Source organism: Paroedura picta, chromosome 2, assembly GCF_049243985.1.
Source record: "Paroedura picta isolate Pp20150507F chromosome 2, Ppicta_v3.0, whole genome shotgun sequence".
NCBI classification, from domain to species: domain Eukaryota; kingdom Metazoa; phylum Chordata; class Lepidosauria; order Squamata; family Gekkonidae; genus Paroedura; species Paroedura picta.
In genome coordinates, this window is record NC_135370.1 from 88,085,972 (window position 1) to 88,103,551 (window position 17,580).

At 46.0% G+C, this 17,580-nt stretch overlaps 1 protein-coding gene across 2 annotated transcripts in view; it reads left to right on the forward strand.

Moving 5' to 3' along the window:
* Positions 1–17,580, forward strand: part of LSP1 (lymphocyte specific protein 1) — a 102,945-nt gene that overhangs the window by 40,139 nt on the left and 45,226 nt on the right. Inside the window, exon 1 of one of the 2 annotated variants that reach the window (XM_077321498.1) lies at positions 7,238–7,463. The exons of the other annotated variant lie outside the window; for it this stretch is intronic. Coding sequence (XP_077177613.1) covers positions 7,405–7,463 — 59 coding nt within the window. The 5' untranslated portion in view covers positions 7,238–7,404. Of the gene's footprint in view, positions 1–7,237; positions 7,464–17,580 lie in introns of those variants that run through there. 2 annotated transcript variants of the gene reach the window in all.

The following is a 17,580-nucleotide window of genomic DNA, read 5'->3' on the forward strand; positions in this document are numbered from 1 at the left end:
CATCTTGTCTTCTGGGAGGAAGGCAATCATGTCACACTCACTGCAGATGATGGGATGAGTGTCCTGGAGGTCCATTGGAATGACTAGGCAGTGGAAGTACTAGGGAAATATAGTCTACTGATTCTAATTGCTCGGCCAAGAACCGCAGGCCAAGAGCCCTTTGTCTCTCGCCCTTCAGCTCGCGCCTCTGGTGAGGAGCAGCCCTTTATAATCCTCCCAACAATTACCCAGCAATCACCTCACCTCACCCAGGCAGAACAATAGCCTCACCTGGTCAGCAGCAACTCTCCCCAGTAGCTCTCTCCACGTGCTCTCAGTTGTCTGAGCTCTGCCTCTGGTGAGGAGCAGCCCTTTTTAATCCTCCCAACAATTACCCAGCAATCACCTCACCTCACCCAGGCAGAACAATAGCCTCACCTGGTCAGCAGCAACTCTCCCCAGTAGCTCTCTCCACGTGCTCTCAGTTGTCTGAGCTCTCATAGATATTATACATATTATACATAGATATTCCTACAACACATCTAGAGCGCTCAGTCCCTATGAAGCAGCGCATGCTTCCCATCCCACCCTTTACTTCAGTCAGCCCAACTAGTGGAGACTACTGTGCAGAACTACTGGCAGTAGACTCCTCAGGGAAGACCACGGAGCCACCGAGTCCTTCCCTGCCCCACACCACTTCTGCCTCCAAACTCCCCCTTGTCACCAAGCCAGACGGTTACATTCCTTTCTGCCCCTCCTCAGCTTGCTATGGATTGTGCCGCATACCAGGCTATATTAAGAGCACAGTGACTGCTGGACCATAGTCTCCTTTCGTTCCACTAACTGCTGGTGACTCCATAACTGTTTAAAATTGTGGCCTGTAGATTCAGCCTCTTAAAGCCAGGAATGAAGACATATAGCATATCTACACACAAGTTTGCTGGTCATTTGGATGTGAATGTGAGGTGTGTGCTGAGACTTCTTGTAGAGGTCCTTAGCCCCCTTGGGGAACTCTAGATCCCAGGGGAGAGGGAGGGAATGCCTGCTAAAACTGTTCTGTCCTAGAGCATTTTGTCTCTCTTCATGCCTGGATGCAGGAGACTGAATGAAGTCAAAACTGGGCAGTATCATCTGGTTAAAATATTGCCTTGAACTGAAGCCACAGGTACTTTAACACAGGAGTTCCCTAGCCAATTTTGGCTCTCTCTAATTACTAGCTTAAAAGTTTATATCATATCATGATATATACATGTATGTATACTAAGGTGGGAAGGCACTGGCAAACCACCCCGTATTGAGTCTGCCATGAAAACGCTAGAGGGCGTCACCCCAAGGGTCAGACATGACTCGGTGCTTGCACAGGGGATACCCTTACCTTTACCTTTACCTTTATACTAAGGTGACCAGATTTTTTAAAAGGTAAAGCGGGACACCCGGAAGATAACTAGCCAGGCCCGAAGGTCATGTGGGCGGAGGCAGCGGCCCAGGTCCAGAGTACTTCTCCAGAGATATTTCTGCCCCAAGCTCTCTTCCCCCTTCCAACCCCAAGCACCAGGGATGCGGCATGGGATGTTGCAAGGCTATGTTGCAAGGAGGCGGCAGCGAGGTGCACGTTCAGCTGAAGTTCAGCTGACAGGAGTTCCACATGGGCAGGGGTGGGAGGGAGGGGTGGCGGTGCCTGAGCGGAGAGTCTAGCAAAGAGAAAGCCTTGCCAAGTGGAGCAGAGCAGGGGGGTAGAGGACTTTCCCAGGGCTGGTTGTTTACGCGCTGCTGCCCGGGCTCGGTGCACGCGAATCAGGCCGCTGATTGGACACAAATTGGGGCACAACCTTTCACTGCCCACCCGCCCGCCTGCCCTTGTGTCTCCCACCTGGTGCCCCACACTCAGCCCCGGAGGAGGGAAGAGCAGAAAGCAGGTGAGCAAGTTTGCTCGGCACACGGAAGTGTGGCTGCCCAGGCTGACCCCGGAGGCAGCCGGGAGCATGCCTAGCCCAGCCAATCATGTGATGTATGCCACCGCGTGCCCCCTGGCTCTGCAAGTCTTCAGCCGCCGGGAGCCTCTCAACTTTGTTTTTCTTTTTTTTAACCCATTGCAAATGCATCGCCCTGATTGAGGAAGAGGATGAGAAGGAGCATGTGTGCACATGCTCATTGAGCCTCAATGAAGTCATTGCCCTTTTTGTTTTCCCCCTTATCGTTGGTGAGGCCGCTTAGCCATCAATTTGTATAAGCATCTGAGTTGTCTCTCTCCTTTACTCTTACACACCAGAGATTGCTGCAGAAAGCAGTCTTTCTAAACATGCTTCCGTTGCAATAAAGTTCTAAGGGACTTACATGGACATAAGTGTACCTAGAAGATTTTACAGCACCCCTGGTAAAGAATGCTCAGCGGAGCAATAGGGGGAGTGTACTTTCAGTGGGTGGAGAGAGCTGCAAAAGTGGCCCCTGTCCCAGGAAGGGCACCTCCTGGTCCCCAGGCCCCACAGCCAGCTCCCTTCCACAGCAGCCCCTGAGGGGCCAATCAGGGAGAGGGTCCGTTGCCAGCATCCCCTGCTGCACCTACCTGTTGTGCGCTGCCAGCCCCAGCCTCTCCTCCTCCTCCTGGACAGACTGTTGCCAAGTAAGGCTTCTGACTGGCAGTGAAGATTTAAAAAAAAAGAAACCAAAAACAAAACATTGCTTTGGCAGTAGCTGTCACCAGAGTGCAAAGATCTTCGCTGTGTGACTGAAGGTAAGCTGCAGCTGCCATTTTGATGTATATCAGAGTGTATCAGAATTACAGACTTGCCCACATGCTGAAAAGGCCTATTTAAATATACTTAAAATGAATCCCTCATCTGCTTTCCCTCTATTCCTTACGACTCCTCTATGGCCACAGTTATCTTGACACCCCACCCATACCTAGCTTACCCTGCCCTCGATGACAACTCCGTGCTTCTAAAATCCCCCTTGTCACTGAAGTTAGCCTTTGATCTGAACTCATATTTTCATCTATGTAGAACAGCCATGGAGGAACCCCTGAAATATTTTTCAAACTTTAAGGACTCCTGAACTGGTGATGTGCCCTTTCAGGGAAGTGATCATGGAAGTAAGATGCAGGAGCCAGCCAATCAATCGACCAGTCACTGACCATTTCCATTGAGGAGAAGGAGACTAAGACTGTAAAGCAACAGGGAGATGAGCTCCAGTGACATCTAGTGAGGTTGGCAGACATCCAAACTTCTGAGAAAGGCCATGTAAACCTTGGGGAGCTCTTGTTTAACCCTAGGAGTCCCTGGGCCCCCTGGTTGGAAATCGCTGATGTAGATTATGCCAAGTTTAATAAATAATAAAGAGAGCCAGTATCTCATGGTGGCTAAAGGGCCCAGGTTTGAATCCCCACTTTGACATGGAAGCTTACTGGGTGATCTTGGGACAGTCATTCTCACTTTCAGCCTAAGCTACCTCATAAGGCTGATATGAGTGTAAACTTGAGGAGAATTAGGGAAGCCATTTTGTGTCTTCATTGCAGAGAAAGGCAGGGTATAAATGAAATGAGAGCTGCCTGAAGCTGACCTCCTATCCACCAGCTGCCCCCTTTGAGCAGCCAAGATGGGCAGGGATCAAGGGGGCAAGTGGAAGCCCTCACCATCCCCAGCAGCTTGTCCACTTCGGATAATGAGAGCTGCCTGAAGCCATCAAATGTCACCTCTAAAGGTGGCCAACAGGCCTCCAGTTCCCTTTCTGTATCAAATGTGGCAGGAAGGAAATGGCGGAGTGACAAGTCTTTATCTGCAAAATAACTTACTAATGCCTCACAGCTAAGTTCCAATTTACTAACATTTTGGCACCCCTCCTTGAGTGCGGTGAATACTGAACTACCCTAAATAATTGTGATGGGCGAGAGCTAGCGGATGCGATTTCCTTGGCAAAGATATCCCTTTTTGCCACTTTCACTGCAATCTCATATGCCCTCATAAGTGAGCAATAAGATGTTTTTGCAGCCTCATTGCAAGTCTTCTGCCACACCCACTCTAGCTACTTCAGACCAACACGGCTACTCATTTGAATCTACCCAGTCTAGCTGTCTCACTTCCCTTTTCCTCTCCTGAAACTCACTGGTATACTAGGGGACCCACTTGAGGTGAGGGCAGAGAGGACGTCTAGGGATGATCTTGTCTATGGCTGCCATCAGACGGGACTGCCAGTACTCCATCAGCACCATCAATGAGTCACCAGAAGTTATGGGGTTCTGCAGAGCATTCTGGAAGCTATTTGGATCCATAAGTCTCCACGGTGGGTTAAAATATGCCGCTCATTCAAACAGGGAAGTGGTGGTATCCTGAGCCAGGCCTGCAGGGCATAGTGGTCTGACCATGGTATGGCTGACACTGCTTCCAGACCCACTTCTATCCCAGCGCCAATGATCAAGTCGAGGGTGTGGCTGGCTTCATGGGTTGGTCCAATAACAAACTGTGAGAACCCCCGTTTCACCATGGATGACAGCAGCTCCAAACCAAGTCCTGGAGATGGCACATCTCCATGAACATTGAAGTCCCACCAGACTATTAGCCTGGGGAACTGCAACACCCAGGTGGCCACCATCTCCAGCAGGTTTGGTAGGGCATCTGAAAGGCCATTGGGCACATGGTACACCAAGCAGATGGCCAAGCACTTGACCAAGTCCCAACCAATACTGACACACTCCACTCCATGGATCACTGGTGCCGGGAGAGCCCTGTACAAGAAAGCCTACTGGACCATGATTGCCACCTCTCCCCCTACTATGGATCCAGGACTGGTGCAGGACTGAGAACCCGGGCAGGGCTAGTTCTTTCAGGGCCACTGTCTCACCCTCCCTCGCCTAGGTCTTGGTCACACAAGCAAGGTCTGTCAGCGTCTTTGCAAAAAAGTGCTGCAAAGTTGAGGCCTTGTTGTTGATAGAACATATTAGAGCAGTGGTTCTCAACCTTCCTAATGCCACAACACTTTAATACAGCTCCTCATGTTGTGGTGACTCCAAACCATAAAATTATGCAAGTGTTCTTTCACAGAAATTAAACCAAAACTGACCAATGGCATGAAGATCCGTTATTCATGATTGAATATAAATTGTTTTTTTTTCTGGGGTTTCTCAGTTCAGTTCTGCCTCTTGTCCCACCATGCCAATCTCACTGTTTTCTCCTGCTCCAGACAGACAAATGCTCTATCTCGATCTATCCTGCAAGGCTGTTGTGAAGATGGTGCCCCTCCCAGCCAAACTGCTTGCCCTGCCATGACCCCTGTGAAAGGGTCATTCGAACCCCAAAGGGGTCCTGACCTCCAGGTTAAGAACCACTGGATTAGAGGCTGCTGCTCTTAACCACTACACCAAGCATTCTTATTTTCCATTCTGAATATCACCATCCATCCCATGGTTTCTCTGCACTAGGAAACTGAATTATCTAACTTTTTAGCGGGCACTTCTCCATGGGAGCTTCTGCTCCCAGGATGACTCCCATAGTGGCAGGCCAGAAAGGTGGAGGGCATTCTTCAATGGTAAAGAAGAAGAAAATCAGGTGGCAGCTTTGCAGTTTCCTTGCTCCTGCTCTTCTGTCTATAATTTTGGCAGGTGAAGATAAGACAAGAACAGGTTAAGATTATCTGATTCCTGAAAAACTAGAATGTGAACATGTAAGAAGAGCCCTCTGAGAACGGACCAGGATCTCTCTCTAGTCTTGTTTCCTACCAAAGATCAACTAGATGCTTCCAGGAAGGTAAAATGAAGCATAAGCATAACCACCCTCCCCTGTTGATACTCCGTGGTTTCACCAAGGATGGGAAATGATGGAGCACTGGGTGGGATGCATCCTCTTGCACTTAGGTATTTATTTATTTATTTATTTATTTATTTATTTATTTATTTATTTATTTATTTATTTATTTATTTATTTATTTACCACCCTCCCCGGTATATGAATGAAGTGTTTAGCCTACAGCTGACCTAGAACACTGAATGAGAGGCCTGTCAGTTGCTCCATCAGGCTTTGGTATTATGTTCTTTTTTACTGTGGTCTGGGCCCAGACTGGAAAGAGTTTTCTTGCCTCCCAGTGCTCAGCATTTCTGATTTCTGATACCCCCATCTTCTTTCATGAAACTGATTCTACTGGAAATATATTTTTAATTATATTACATTTTCATTACTCAGCCAACCAGCAACCTCTGTGCAAATTGTCCTGTCTCATAAATGAGGGCAGTTTTCTTGTTGCTCTTTCTGACATTCACTCCATCAGGGTTATGACATATGGGTATACCATGCTTTCTCAACCAGGGTTTCACGAGACCCCAGTGTTTCTTGATAGCCCTGGAAGGGTGAGAGTTAATTAATTTTAAAATATATATTTAATTTTTAGAAGCATATATGGTCATGGCAAGTCACCCTACTCCCAAATGGCCAATGATGGGCCTGGAGAGAGTGGGAAGGGGAGGGACGCTGGATGGTCTATGCTATGCATCCCAACCATATTCTGCATGATTATGCCACTTCTGGGATTTTTTGAAGCCTGAAAAATGTTTCAGGAGTTTCTTGACAGTAAAAAAGTTGAGAAAGGCTGATGTACACACTAGGGAACCACGGTTACCAGCAAGCAGAAGTATACTCAGAGCAAGCCACATGCTGTCATCACTGTGTGAGTTGGAATGTGGCGAAACTGGGTCTCCTTGATTTCCAGGACGCATACAAGATTCACTGTATCAGTCCTTTGGTTCAGATTTGTCAAGAGTGCCATCGAGTTCTGTCTTCTGATGTGTGCTTGACTCTTGTTAGTAAACAGATGCTTTCCAGTGCTATCCTATGTAGAGTTACAGGCTTCTAAACCCACGGGCTGTACCTCCTGTGAGACTAGCTTCATCCTCTTGAATGGTGAACTTTTGGTTCCTTTTCTTGTTAATAGGAGGACAAGCAGTGAAAAGATTAGGAAGGGAAGGAGAGACAAAGCGGAAGGGAGGGTGGTGAGAAACAGATGGAAATGGTGAGAGTGAGAGCCAGAGCATGCGCCTCTAGATGAGAGGAGATCACCTATGGAAGGGAATGCCTTCTGGAGAGAGAAGAGGGCTGTCAACTTCACCCGGAGTTCACTGGGCGATCAGACGGGAGCGGGGAGGGTCCCTTTGGCACGATCGCCCAGAAATTCCTTCCCCGGACATTTCCACTCGGCGGAGGAGAAGGCAGCGGTGGAAGAGGCGACCGGGGAGGGGGCAGGGGGAGTGGGATAGGGGGCTTAGGGAAACAAAAGGAAACCAGCTGCAGAACTTCCTGGACAGGGAACGAGAGAGCGAGACAGAGCGAGGGAGAGAACGAGCGCGCCCGCACGACCCGCACGCGAGAGCCTCTCCGCCAGCAGGGCGAGCCGAGGGCGGTCTGGCAGCCGGATTTGGGAGCCTGCCCCGGTTTCTTCCCCGCCACCATGACCAGCGCGCTCTTGAGACGGAACTCCAGTAAGCAGGGGCTGCAGAACCTCCTCAGGTAAGGCTTCACCTGTCCGCGGGGGAGAAGGGAGACAGCCGGCGCCGGCTCTTTGTTTACCCGGCGCGCTCACCCCCCGAGGAGGCTGCGGAGGCTCTGTGCTCGACACAGCGGCGGCCGACAGCCTTGCGCCCGCTGGGGCTCCCGGGTTGCGCGGAGGCATTCGTTCCGGGAGGGCGAGGGAGGACTCGGTCGGTGGAGTGGGGTGGGGTGGGGTGGGGAGGGATCTCGATTTATGAATGGGATTCCCGGGAGCGCGCCCTGAAAATCCGGACTCCAGACTGAATGGGAGGAGGATGCACCTGAACCCTCTCGCGAAACCTTGTCGCCTGGTGTTGGTGGGGAGGAACCTCTTGACCATGTTGGTCGTCTGGTGCCATGCTTTTTTTGTTTTCTTTTTTTGGAAAATGGAAGATTTTTGGAAGGGGGTGGGGATAGCAGGTAACGAGCTTAAGTCGGTGCGCTGTTAAACTGATTTCATGAATGATGCTGGGAGGTCCCTTTAAAAGGATAGATCATTAACTAGAACGAGTAACTTCTGTACACAGAAGCGGGTCTCTAGAGAACCTTTCTGTACAAACAAATTGATAATTTTCATCAATAAAGGTGAATGGAATGAGTCGGACTCACTTCCCTTGTGAAAGAGCTATGCCTTAAAATAACTCAATCTAGAATGTCAGACCCTTCTGTCAAATGACCACAATGGGGACTAATGACACCCTTGGACAGTATTAATTTACTTATATTAATTTGTAGGTTTCTATGCAAATTGTTAAAATGCTCCACTGTCTACACCTAAGAATGGCCTGAAGAACCACAGCTAGATGGCGGATTTAGTGGCCATATCAAGGGATGCTTGGGCACATCTGAGAGAATTTCCATGTGGTCTGCCTGTGCCATGAGAGAAAATGCACATTGTCCATTGGCTGATTAAAGATTAAATAGTGCGGTGGCTACTTATTGGTTTGAATGGTTATGGAATAGAGAAGAATAAGTTCCATCACTAAAGTACCTTCCCCCTTAAAGCATACACCCTAACAGGCATAGGCATGAAAGAAATAATCAAGACTGCATGGCCAATGCTTAAAATGCTCCATTGATGGCACTTAACTTAATGTTGTCAGCAAACTTTTGTCATATGGCAATTCATGTCACTTGCCTCATCTCTCACAAATGACCATCCTATGCTCATAAAGGCCACCAAGTGGTCATTGAGTAAGAAAGCAGATATTCCCGCTTTCCTTATGCATAGAACATACACAAACAATAAACCTCTGCACACTGGTGTTTACAATAGCGATTTAACTGACAGATATCAAACAATTTCAAAAGTTAAAGAGCACGCAGGAGCATCTTTGTGCAAGTCAGGAGAAATGGCACTGGATTAAGATTGTGGGCAAATCTGAAGACAAATGGTAACTACAACAATTATGGCAAAAGTAAAAATCTGATGTAATTATTCCAGAAAACAGGTATCCTTGAATCTTCTTTGTGGTGCCTTACAGGTTGCCTTGGCACTTGAGACAACAGAATGAAGGGGCTGGTATCCTGTACAAAGGTGCAGTCTCTGTGGCCCATATTCTACAGTAATCTTAGTAAAGCTGCTTAAAGCCCTGGATAGTACGATTCTGTTAAAATTTCCTTTCCTACCTACAGTAGTGCCCTGCATTCATAGGCAGTACAAGGATGTCTGTCTCTGTAAATACAGAATAAAGCTATCAATCTTTGATTTATTCTAGATATACAATCTTGTCTTCAGACTTAGTGTCTGACTGTGTGGGAAAACCTCACCCTAACTGTAAATGAAAGCTACATTAACATCTGGCCGGTAGTTAATTCAGTCTTTTTGTTGTTGTTAGAGAAGAATTATTCTTTGATGTTCCTGGCTTTTAACAGTGAAACATAGGTCTAAATTCCCTTAGCTGCTGTTTACTGATTTCATTGGGATTTCCTAAATTTAACTTTCTCTGGATAGCATTCAGTGATTCATTTTTTAGAGATTTTTTAAAACATAAAAATGGTGGAGAGCTAAAAGAATCTGAAATAGAAGAGAAAAACCCTTTCTTCGGCATGGTGCATATGAAGCTGCTATATTGCTGGGGATTTCATTTTGGAGTAACATCACTTGCAGTCGAACTGTAACATCCAAATGTGATGGGGCCATGTTGCATGCCATCCAGCCCTATTTGAAATCCAGGGCACTTGGCTTGGCAAACTGAGCAGCACAGGATGGCAGAAAGATGGTAAGAGAAAACTAGCTGAATAGAAATATCCCTCTCCATGGCGAATGACACTAAAAGTTCAAATCATGCAATGTGGAGGAGTCAGAAGAGCATCCAGTTCAGTAAGCGGCACCAGCACATTCTTGCACTCTTCAGCATCCCTAACAGATAGCCAGTTATAACGGCCAGTTATAATGTGCCAGAAATGTATTGCCATTTGCCAGACTTCCAGTAGTTTGCTTAATGTGTATTCTCAGTTATTCTTAAAGGTAAAGGTATCCCCTGTGCAAGCACCAGGTCATGTCTAACCCTTGGGGTGACGCCCTCTAGCGTTTTCATGGCAGACTCAATACGGGGTGGTTTGCCAGTGCCTTCCCCAGTCATTACCGTTTACCCCCCAGCAAGCTGGGTACTCATTTTACCGACCTCGGAAGGATGGAAGGCTGAGTCAACCTTGAGCCGGCTGCTGGGATTGAACTCCCAGCCTCATGGGCAGAGCTCTCAGACAACATTTCTGCTGCCTTACCACTCTGCGCCACAAGAGGCTCAGTTATTCTTAGACCTGGCTTAAACATGAGGCTTACACATGGTGTTGCCCCCCCCCCCCCAAAAAAACTTACCTGTACAGAATCCCAAGTGATTAGCAGACTATAGTACCGGACTGCTGTACCAATTATGTTCTTCAGACAGCCTCCACCACAAGGTGCCCTCCCTTAGGACTATCCATATTCAGACCACGGGCTTTTTCTGTAGTGGGTTCACTCCTTTGCAGTGATCTACCTGAGTTGGTAAGGAAGGCTCCCTCACTGGCTACCTATATGAAAACATGTTGGACAGTCTTCTCCCAAGGAGCACCAGGCTCATTCTGTTCCTGTATTCTGCATTCTGGTTGCTTTTAAATTTGTAATTTATGTATTAGAGTGTATTTTTAAATTTTGTTATTGAATGTTTATCATTTAAGTCCTTGCAGCCTGAGGAGACAAGAAAGGATAGATACTAAAAAAGAAAAGAAAAAAAGATTAGTATCACAGCTAAAGTGTCTTGTTGATGCCTATGCAACATGAATATGCCAGCACAGTATACCAACAGCCACAGATTCCTGCCATGCTGCCAATTGCACATTGAGGACCTATGGCTTATGTGGAGGTTTGCACCTCCACACACCTTTTCTTAAAAAGAAAAAATGGCTAGCATAATTTTTTTAACTTGGCCTTAGAGACACAGGGAAAGAAGCAGCTTGATATACCTCTCAGAGCTGTTTCACATGTGAATATCCATCACTTGATGATGGCAGCATGAAATGCTATCATGTATGCATGAATGAGCCATCACAGAAGCTACTCAAACCTCACTGCCTTTCAGTGGAGGCAGTTCACACATGAAGTTGCAAGTCAGCAAGTGTGGAAGAGTACTCAGCTGGTATGCGTGAGTCAGTCCTTAGACAAATCTACTAATTTTTAGAAATCAGATCTCCATCCTGAGTAGAACAATTTGAGAGATGCAGAGGAAAGAGGAGTTGGTTTTCTCCTCCTTGTCTACCAATCACTGGCTGTGTGATAAATGAGTTTGGCATGCCAGGCCTGCACAATCCCCTAATCTTGTACCTATTCCAAACAAATGCCATATGGACATTTTAATCATCTCTCTGCTTCACTCGGTTTACTGATTCTTCTGTCAGCCATACCCCAAAGGAAATAACAGACCTGAGTATAGGGTAGAGAACAAAAAAGGGAAAAGAACTGAAAGGATTTTGACTTGTGAGAGGTAACATAAGTAGAGAACAATCCTAAGGAGTCTGCTCAGAAACTACTATTCAATAGGACTTACTCCCAGGGAAGTGTTGTGAGGATTATACTGTAGGAGGACATAGGTGGCTTTTAAGGGGGACAGGCAGATTCAAGGAAGATTGGTCCATTCATGGCTACTAGGCAAAGTGATTAAATAGAATCTCCACCTTCAGAGGCAGTAAATCTCTGAACACTGGGGCTAGGAGGGAACATCAGCAAAGGGCTTTGACCTCCATGCCCTGGTTGTTGTTTAGTCATTTGACCACTGTGTTAAGCAGGATGCTGGAGTTAGATGTACAACTGGTTCAGCAAGTTATATTCTTATTACAAATCTTAGAAGTGGAAGCAGAATGAGGCTTCTTAGCACCTTAAGGTGCTAAACAACTGCAGCATGTTATACTTTCCTATCAAGCTTCCTCTTCAGAGTCCTACATAATCTTAAAGACTGTAGCATAAGCTTTTGTAAAGCAGGAGGCTATACTTTCCTTTTTTTTGAAAGTGGGCCCACATGAGTATTTAAAGATGCCTACAAATATCTTGCATGAAATATAACATGCATTTATTTCCTAAGGAAGGTGCAAATTTTCAGTATGAGTTCACTGCTCTTCTGGTTGTCTGCACTATACTTTCAAGCCATTAGAAACATAAGAACACAACTTTGTCATCTTAAAAAGACCATTTTAATGATTTTATTATTTCTGTATTAATTCTGCAAGGCACTATGAGAGACTAGGGTAGAATTAACATTGCAGGGTTTTAAAAATGGGATCAACTAAAACGCAAACTAATAAATCCCCTTTTCCAGTGGTCACATGATCACTCATTATTAACAAGGTTAAAAAAGGCATCACTCAGAATCTCACACCTCATGATCAGAGCTGTACAGAGGACAAAGTGGGGAAATTAAATCTGCTTATCTAGCCCTCAGAGCCACCACAGGCAAAGGAAAATTCAGTAATCCAACTAATCAGCTGCTCAGCTAAAATAAATACAGTCAAAAACATTTTTAAGAGTGTTCTAACTCTGGAGCAAAACTGCATAACCCTGACTTCTACAAAACAGCTGAAGAAACTGGCACACCTGAAAAAGGTTGCGGACCACTGTTGTAAAGGATGTGAAGGTTGGGGTACCAGATTCAATCTGGGGATCTTCACTTGCTTCACTTTATTCACTTGCTGACCTAAGAGCTGCAATCCTCAAACAAAGAAAGTTCAAGGGGACATTACAGCATGGGACTGCTGAACTCAAGTTATTTCGCAAGTCCAGAACAATTGGTGTGTGTGTGAATAGGGACATGGATTTTTTAAATCTCATGACAGATGCTTCTTTCTTTTTTACCCCAGCATATCTCTTCTGCCTTAATCAAGCTGATTATGATATACATTGTACCATCATATCCTTTACAAGCATCTTTTACAACCTCCTTCCCATCTTTTGATTGGGACAAGGGGGCTCAGAATTCCTTTTCTGTTCTACTGTGTCTGTGGAAGGGAGCTTCGGCTTGCATGTGGAAACTGTGGCTGGTCTCTTGGGAGTTGCTGGACTCACATCTAACTGTTCTACTGCAGCCCAACCCAGCTACCCTCTAAAACTATTGTTAACAAGCAGCAAATTTATCAAGGGATAAATGTTTGTGGGTCACTGTCAGATGCATTTCTGTTGTTTTTGCTACAATATACATTCAGTCTTTTAAATGGCTTTTGTCCAACTTCTTTCTCACACTGGCGAAAAGCAAAAGTGACACCTTTTAAGCTTAAAAAAATCAAGGGGCCACTTGTACATATGTCAAAGTCATCTGTAATGGATCTGATAAAGAAAAATGAAGAAAAGGCTTATTTAAAGGGGAATATAAGTCATGATGACTCTGTTGTGTAGACTGAATGAACCATTTGGGTTGGGTAAAACTCAATGAATTAAATGAGCGCAGATCTAAGCATGTGACAGCTAATGCTGCAGTATGATAAGCAGCAGAGGAGGCACCCCTTCTTTAATGGCTCGCTCCAAAACAAGTACTTAAAAAATACCTATGTGATCATTTAGAGGCAGCTGAAAACCCTGGACCCCTTAAGTTAAAGTTGGGCATAAAACTTTTTGCCTTCAACTCTTCACATTTGAAAGTACTGGAATTATTCTGAAATATGGTTAGTGGATTGTAGCCTAAGTTAGTCTGATGGGGTTAATATGAGAGGATGAACTGATGGCCCTGCTGAGGAGAGCATAAATGGAATTATTTCACTGTGTAAAAATGTAACATGAGGGTGAGTGAGTTGATTTCAGCATATGAACGGAGAGGCTAAAGGAAAGCCTTGGACAGTAATTCTTTGGTATGAAATCTCCCAGAAGTACCAGGCATTGTTGTCATTGTTTACTTATTATAAACGAGAATAAAGCAACTTGCAGCAATTCACTATCAAACAAAGACTCTGTTTCACAACCCTGGGCAGACATTGGAAGGGAAGGCGAGAGTTAGATAAGATGGTAATTGTCCATTCTTTCCCTGTGTTATTTCTAGTTAATTACACAGTTGCTGGCAATAAGGTCTCCCAGCAATGGCATACCTTGTTCTGGGTTCTCTTAGCTTGATAGGCACTTCCAAAATGCCAGGGTTTTCACATGCAAATAGTATTGGTAGACGGTTTCATGTAAAGCTTGTTGACTCTTTCCAAGGGTCAGAAAGGAGGCAAAGTGGACAAAGCTCAACTTGGATTCCGTTTTCATTATCCAGGCTTATAGTCCTGGGGGATTTAAAGGTCCACATGGACGCACTGCCTCCAGGTCATGGCTCAGACCTGGTGCTGACCATGCCAACACTGGGGCTCCCGCAGTTTGTTACAGGTCCTACCCATCAGGCCAGCCACATCCTCGATTTGATATTCAGTGCTGGGATAGAGGTGGTTCTGGTGGCAGCATCAGTCATCCCATGGTCAGACCACTATGACCTGCAGGCCCACCTCATGATTCCACCCCTTCCCTGTTTGGGCAATGGGTGTATTTTAGCCCACCCACAGAGAATTATGGATCCTGTTGGATTCCTGAATGCTCTGCAGGACACGATGCCTCCTGGTTACTTGTTGATGGCGCTGGTGGAGGACTGGCAGTCTCACTTTTTGGGAGCCATAGATGAGATCACCCCTAGATGTCCTCTCTGCCCTCACCTCAAACAGGCTCCATGGTATTCCCAGGAGCTACGGGAGAGGAAGAGGGAAGTGAGCTAACTAGAGTGAGTCTGGTGGAAAACTTGCAACATAGCGGCAAGAACATCCTACCACACACTTATGAGGGCATATGAGACGGCAGCGAAAGTGGCAATACATGACTTTTTTGCCATGGAAATTGCATCCGTGAGCTCTCGCTCAGCACAATTGTTTAAGGTAGTTCAGTCTCTTACCGCCCTCTAGGAAGGGTGCCAAAATGTTAATAAATTGGATCTTAGCTGTGAGGCATTAGCAAGCATTAGGGGATCTTCCCCCATGGTTGATACAGATAGGGAACTGGAGGCCTGTTGGCTGCCTTTGGAGGTGACAACTGATGGCTTCAGCTGACTGTCATTAACCAAAGTGTACAAGTTGCTGGGGTTGGTGCCCCCTAGATCCCTTTCAACTTAGCTGCTCAAAGATTTGGGAACCTTTTATAGAAGCTTATGAATAGATATGCAATCGCTATAAAATTTACCTTCTCCCCCTCTTAAAAAAAACTAGTTATTGCTGGATTTTGAGGGCCATTATGGACAGAAAAATAAAATGCCTTACACCACTGCAGTGGTGTAATGCTAAATAAAAATGTGCCTCCCGGAATTCCCCAACTGCTGGCTCCTCTGCTGCCATCTCGTGCTTCGTGGAATTTTGCAGGGCTGTTTGAAATGTGCTATTCACACTCCTCTCCCCCCCTGTCAATCAAGACAGGCAACCAATCACCTTTCTCCTTCATTTAAAGGGACCACGATGCCAGTTAATTATTTTTTTAAATAAAAGTTCTCCACTTAAATGCCATAGATGCATAGGGCTTTTTTTACTACCACCCCTCTTGGAATCTTGAGACTTTCGGAAGGTCCAGGAGGCACATGCCAGTGTATCACTGGTGGGTGGTGGGGGGACAGCTATTAGTAGGATAACAGGATGGTGCCAATATAATGATAATGATAATGATGATGATAATAATAATAATAATAATAATAATAATAATATACAAATAGAATGGACTGCATGAAGAAGAAGAAGAAGAAGAAGAAGAAGAAGAAGAAGAAGAAGAAGAAGAAGAAGAAGAAGAAGAAGAGCTGGTTCTTATATGCCGCTTTTCTCTACCCGAAGGAGTAGTTTACCATCACCTTCCCTTTCTTCTCCCCACAACAGACATCCTGTGAGGTGGGTGAGGCCGAGAGAGCCCCGATATTACTGCTCGATCAGAACAGCTTTATCAGTGCTGTGATGAGCCCAAGGTCACCCAGCTGGCTGCATGTGGGGGAGTGCAGAATTGAACCCGGCACGCCAGATTAGAAGTCCGCACTCCTAACCACTTCACCAAACTTGCTCTCAGAGATACATCGAAGAGTAGGGATGACTCCTGCAGTCAAAAATAGCTATCTTGCCCAGCTCTGGGAACTTGAGGCCAATTCTGTACACACAGAAAAGGCTGGGAGAGTAGTCATATGGAAGCAGGAATAATCCCTGCTTCCACATGGCGCCACTGCCAGGGCAGGCCTCTCCTGGGGCCAGCACACATTAGGCCGCCATTGCCCCCTCTTTAAGGGAACATGGATATTTTCCATGTCCCTTAAGTGCTCTGGGGGCAAATTGGGCCTAGTGCAGGCCAGAAGGGGATAAAAAATGCCCCAGTCGGCGCTGCTGCACGTTTCACGGAATCGAATGGAACTTTTTTTTTGCAGGAAGGTGGGATTGCAACTGTCCCCGCCACCACCCCTTACATGGCGGAACCATTCCACCCTGGCTACATATGTAGAGATGCACAAATCCAGGGTGGACTGGGTCCATTGTTGAAATGTATCCCCTGTGGGGACACAGAAAATGGTAGAGCATGCAGTTCAGCTACAGCACACTGGCAGCAGCCTGGAGTGGTGCGTCTGGTGCGAAATTGCCCTGAGTCAAGCTTAACTCAGCTAAGATCATTCTGTTCCAACTGGCCATTCATTAGATACCCTCATTCCACTCTTGATGCTCACCTGTCCCTCAGAAGCCTGATGGCTAATTCGCCCCTTCTCAGTGTAAAAAATATGAGCTGCTCCCTTCCTGACTACTATCATTCCCAGAATTTCCAAGCGCATGTTACAGACAGAACAGCTGCCTTGTGTTTGGCTATTAGCTGTATATCACCCTATGTGCAAGGGCTGTTTATGGCATGTCTGCTGCTAAAGGGCTGCAGTAATGTCTGTTGCCTACCAGATCTCCAGCTGGTACAAGCTGGTTAGGGCCTTGATGGGACTTTTGCCACAGTGAGACTAGGTCTGAGTACTGGAATGGAGCTCATATCCTTTATGAAAGTCACTGTCTGGTGTAATGGAAAGATAAAGGCACAGTGGATCTGGCAAATGTTGGTCTGAGCACCACATGCAGCACAATGAGGTTTAAAATGGACTGTTTTGTTTCAGATGGCTGGTGAGTGATGCCAGGTATTGGATGCTCCCCCATCCCATCACCTTCCTGCAAGTAAATCAGTTACAGGAGCTCAGGGAGAAAGATTCTGCTAGTCTGCTGCTTGCTGCCATAGATTCACACTTGCATGGGAATTTTCTAAAAAAGATACCTCTTACCTGCACCCCATTTTACCACCTTATTTCCACCCCATTATGTTGCATGTATTTCCATTTCAGATCCACACTTTATATAGCAGTTATATTTCATTATCCAGATACATAAGTTAGAAAGGGAAAACGTATCTGAGACAGGCAGAGGACATATGCCAAGAAGCTGCAGCCAATTGTAGTTCCCAAGGGTATGACTGCCATGTGTTCTTGAGTGTTTGAAGATGTACATAGGACATCTTCAGAATGCATGCATGGAAGTTGTAAATCACTGGGGTACAGACGGCAAAATGCCTGCTTTGAAGTGTATGATTTTGCCTGCAGCTATAATTCTCTTTTTGGCCTTTGATAAG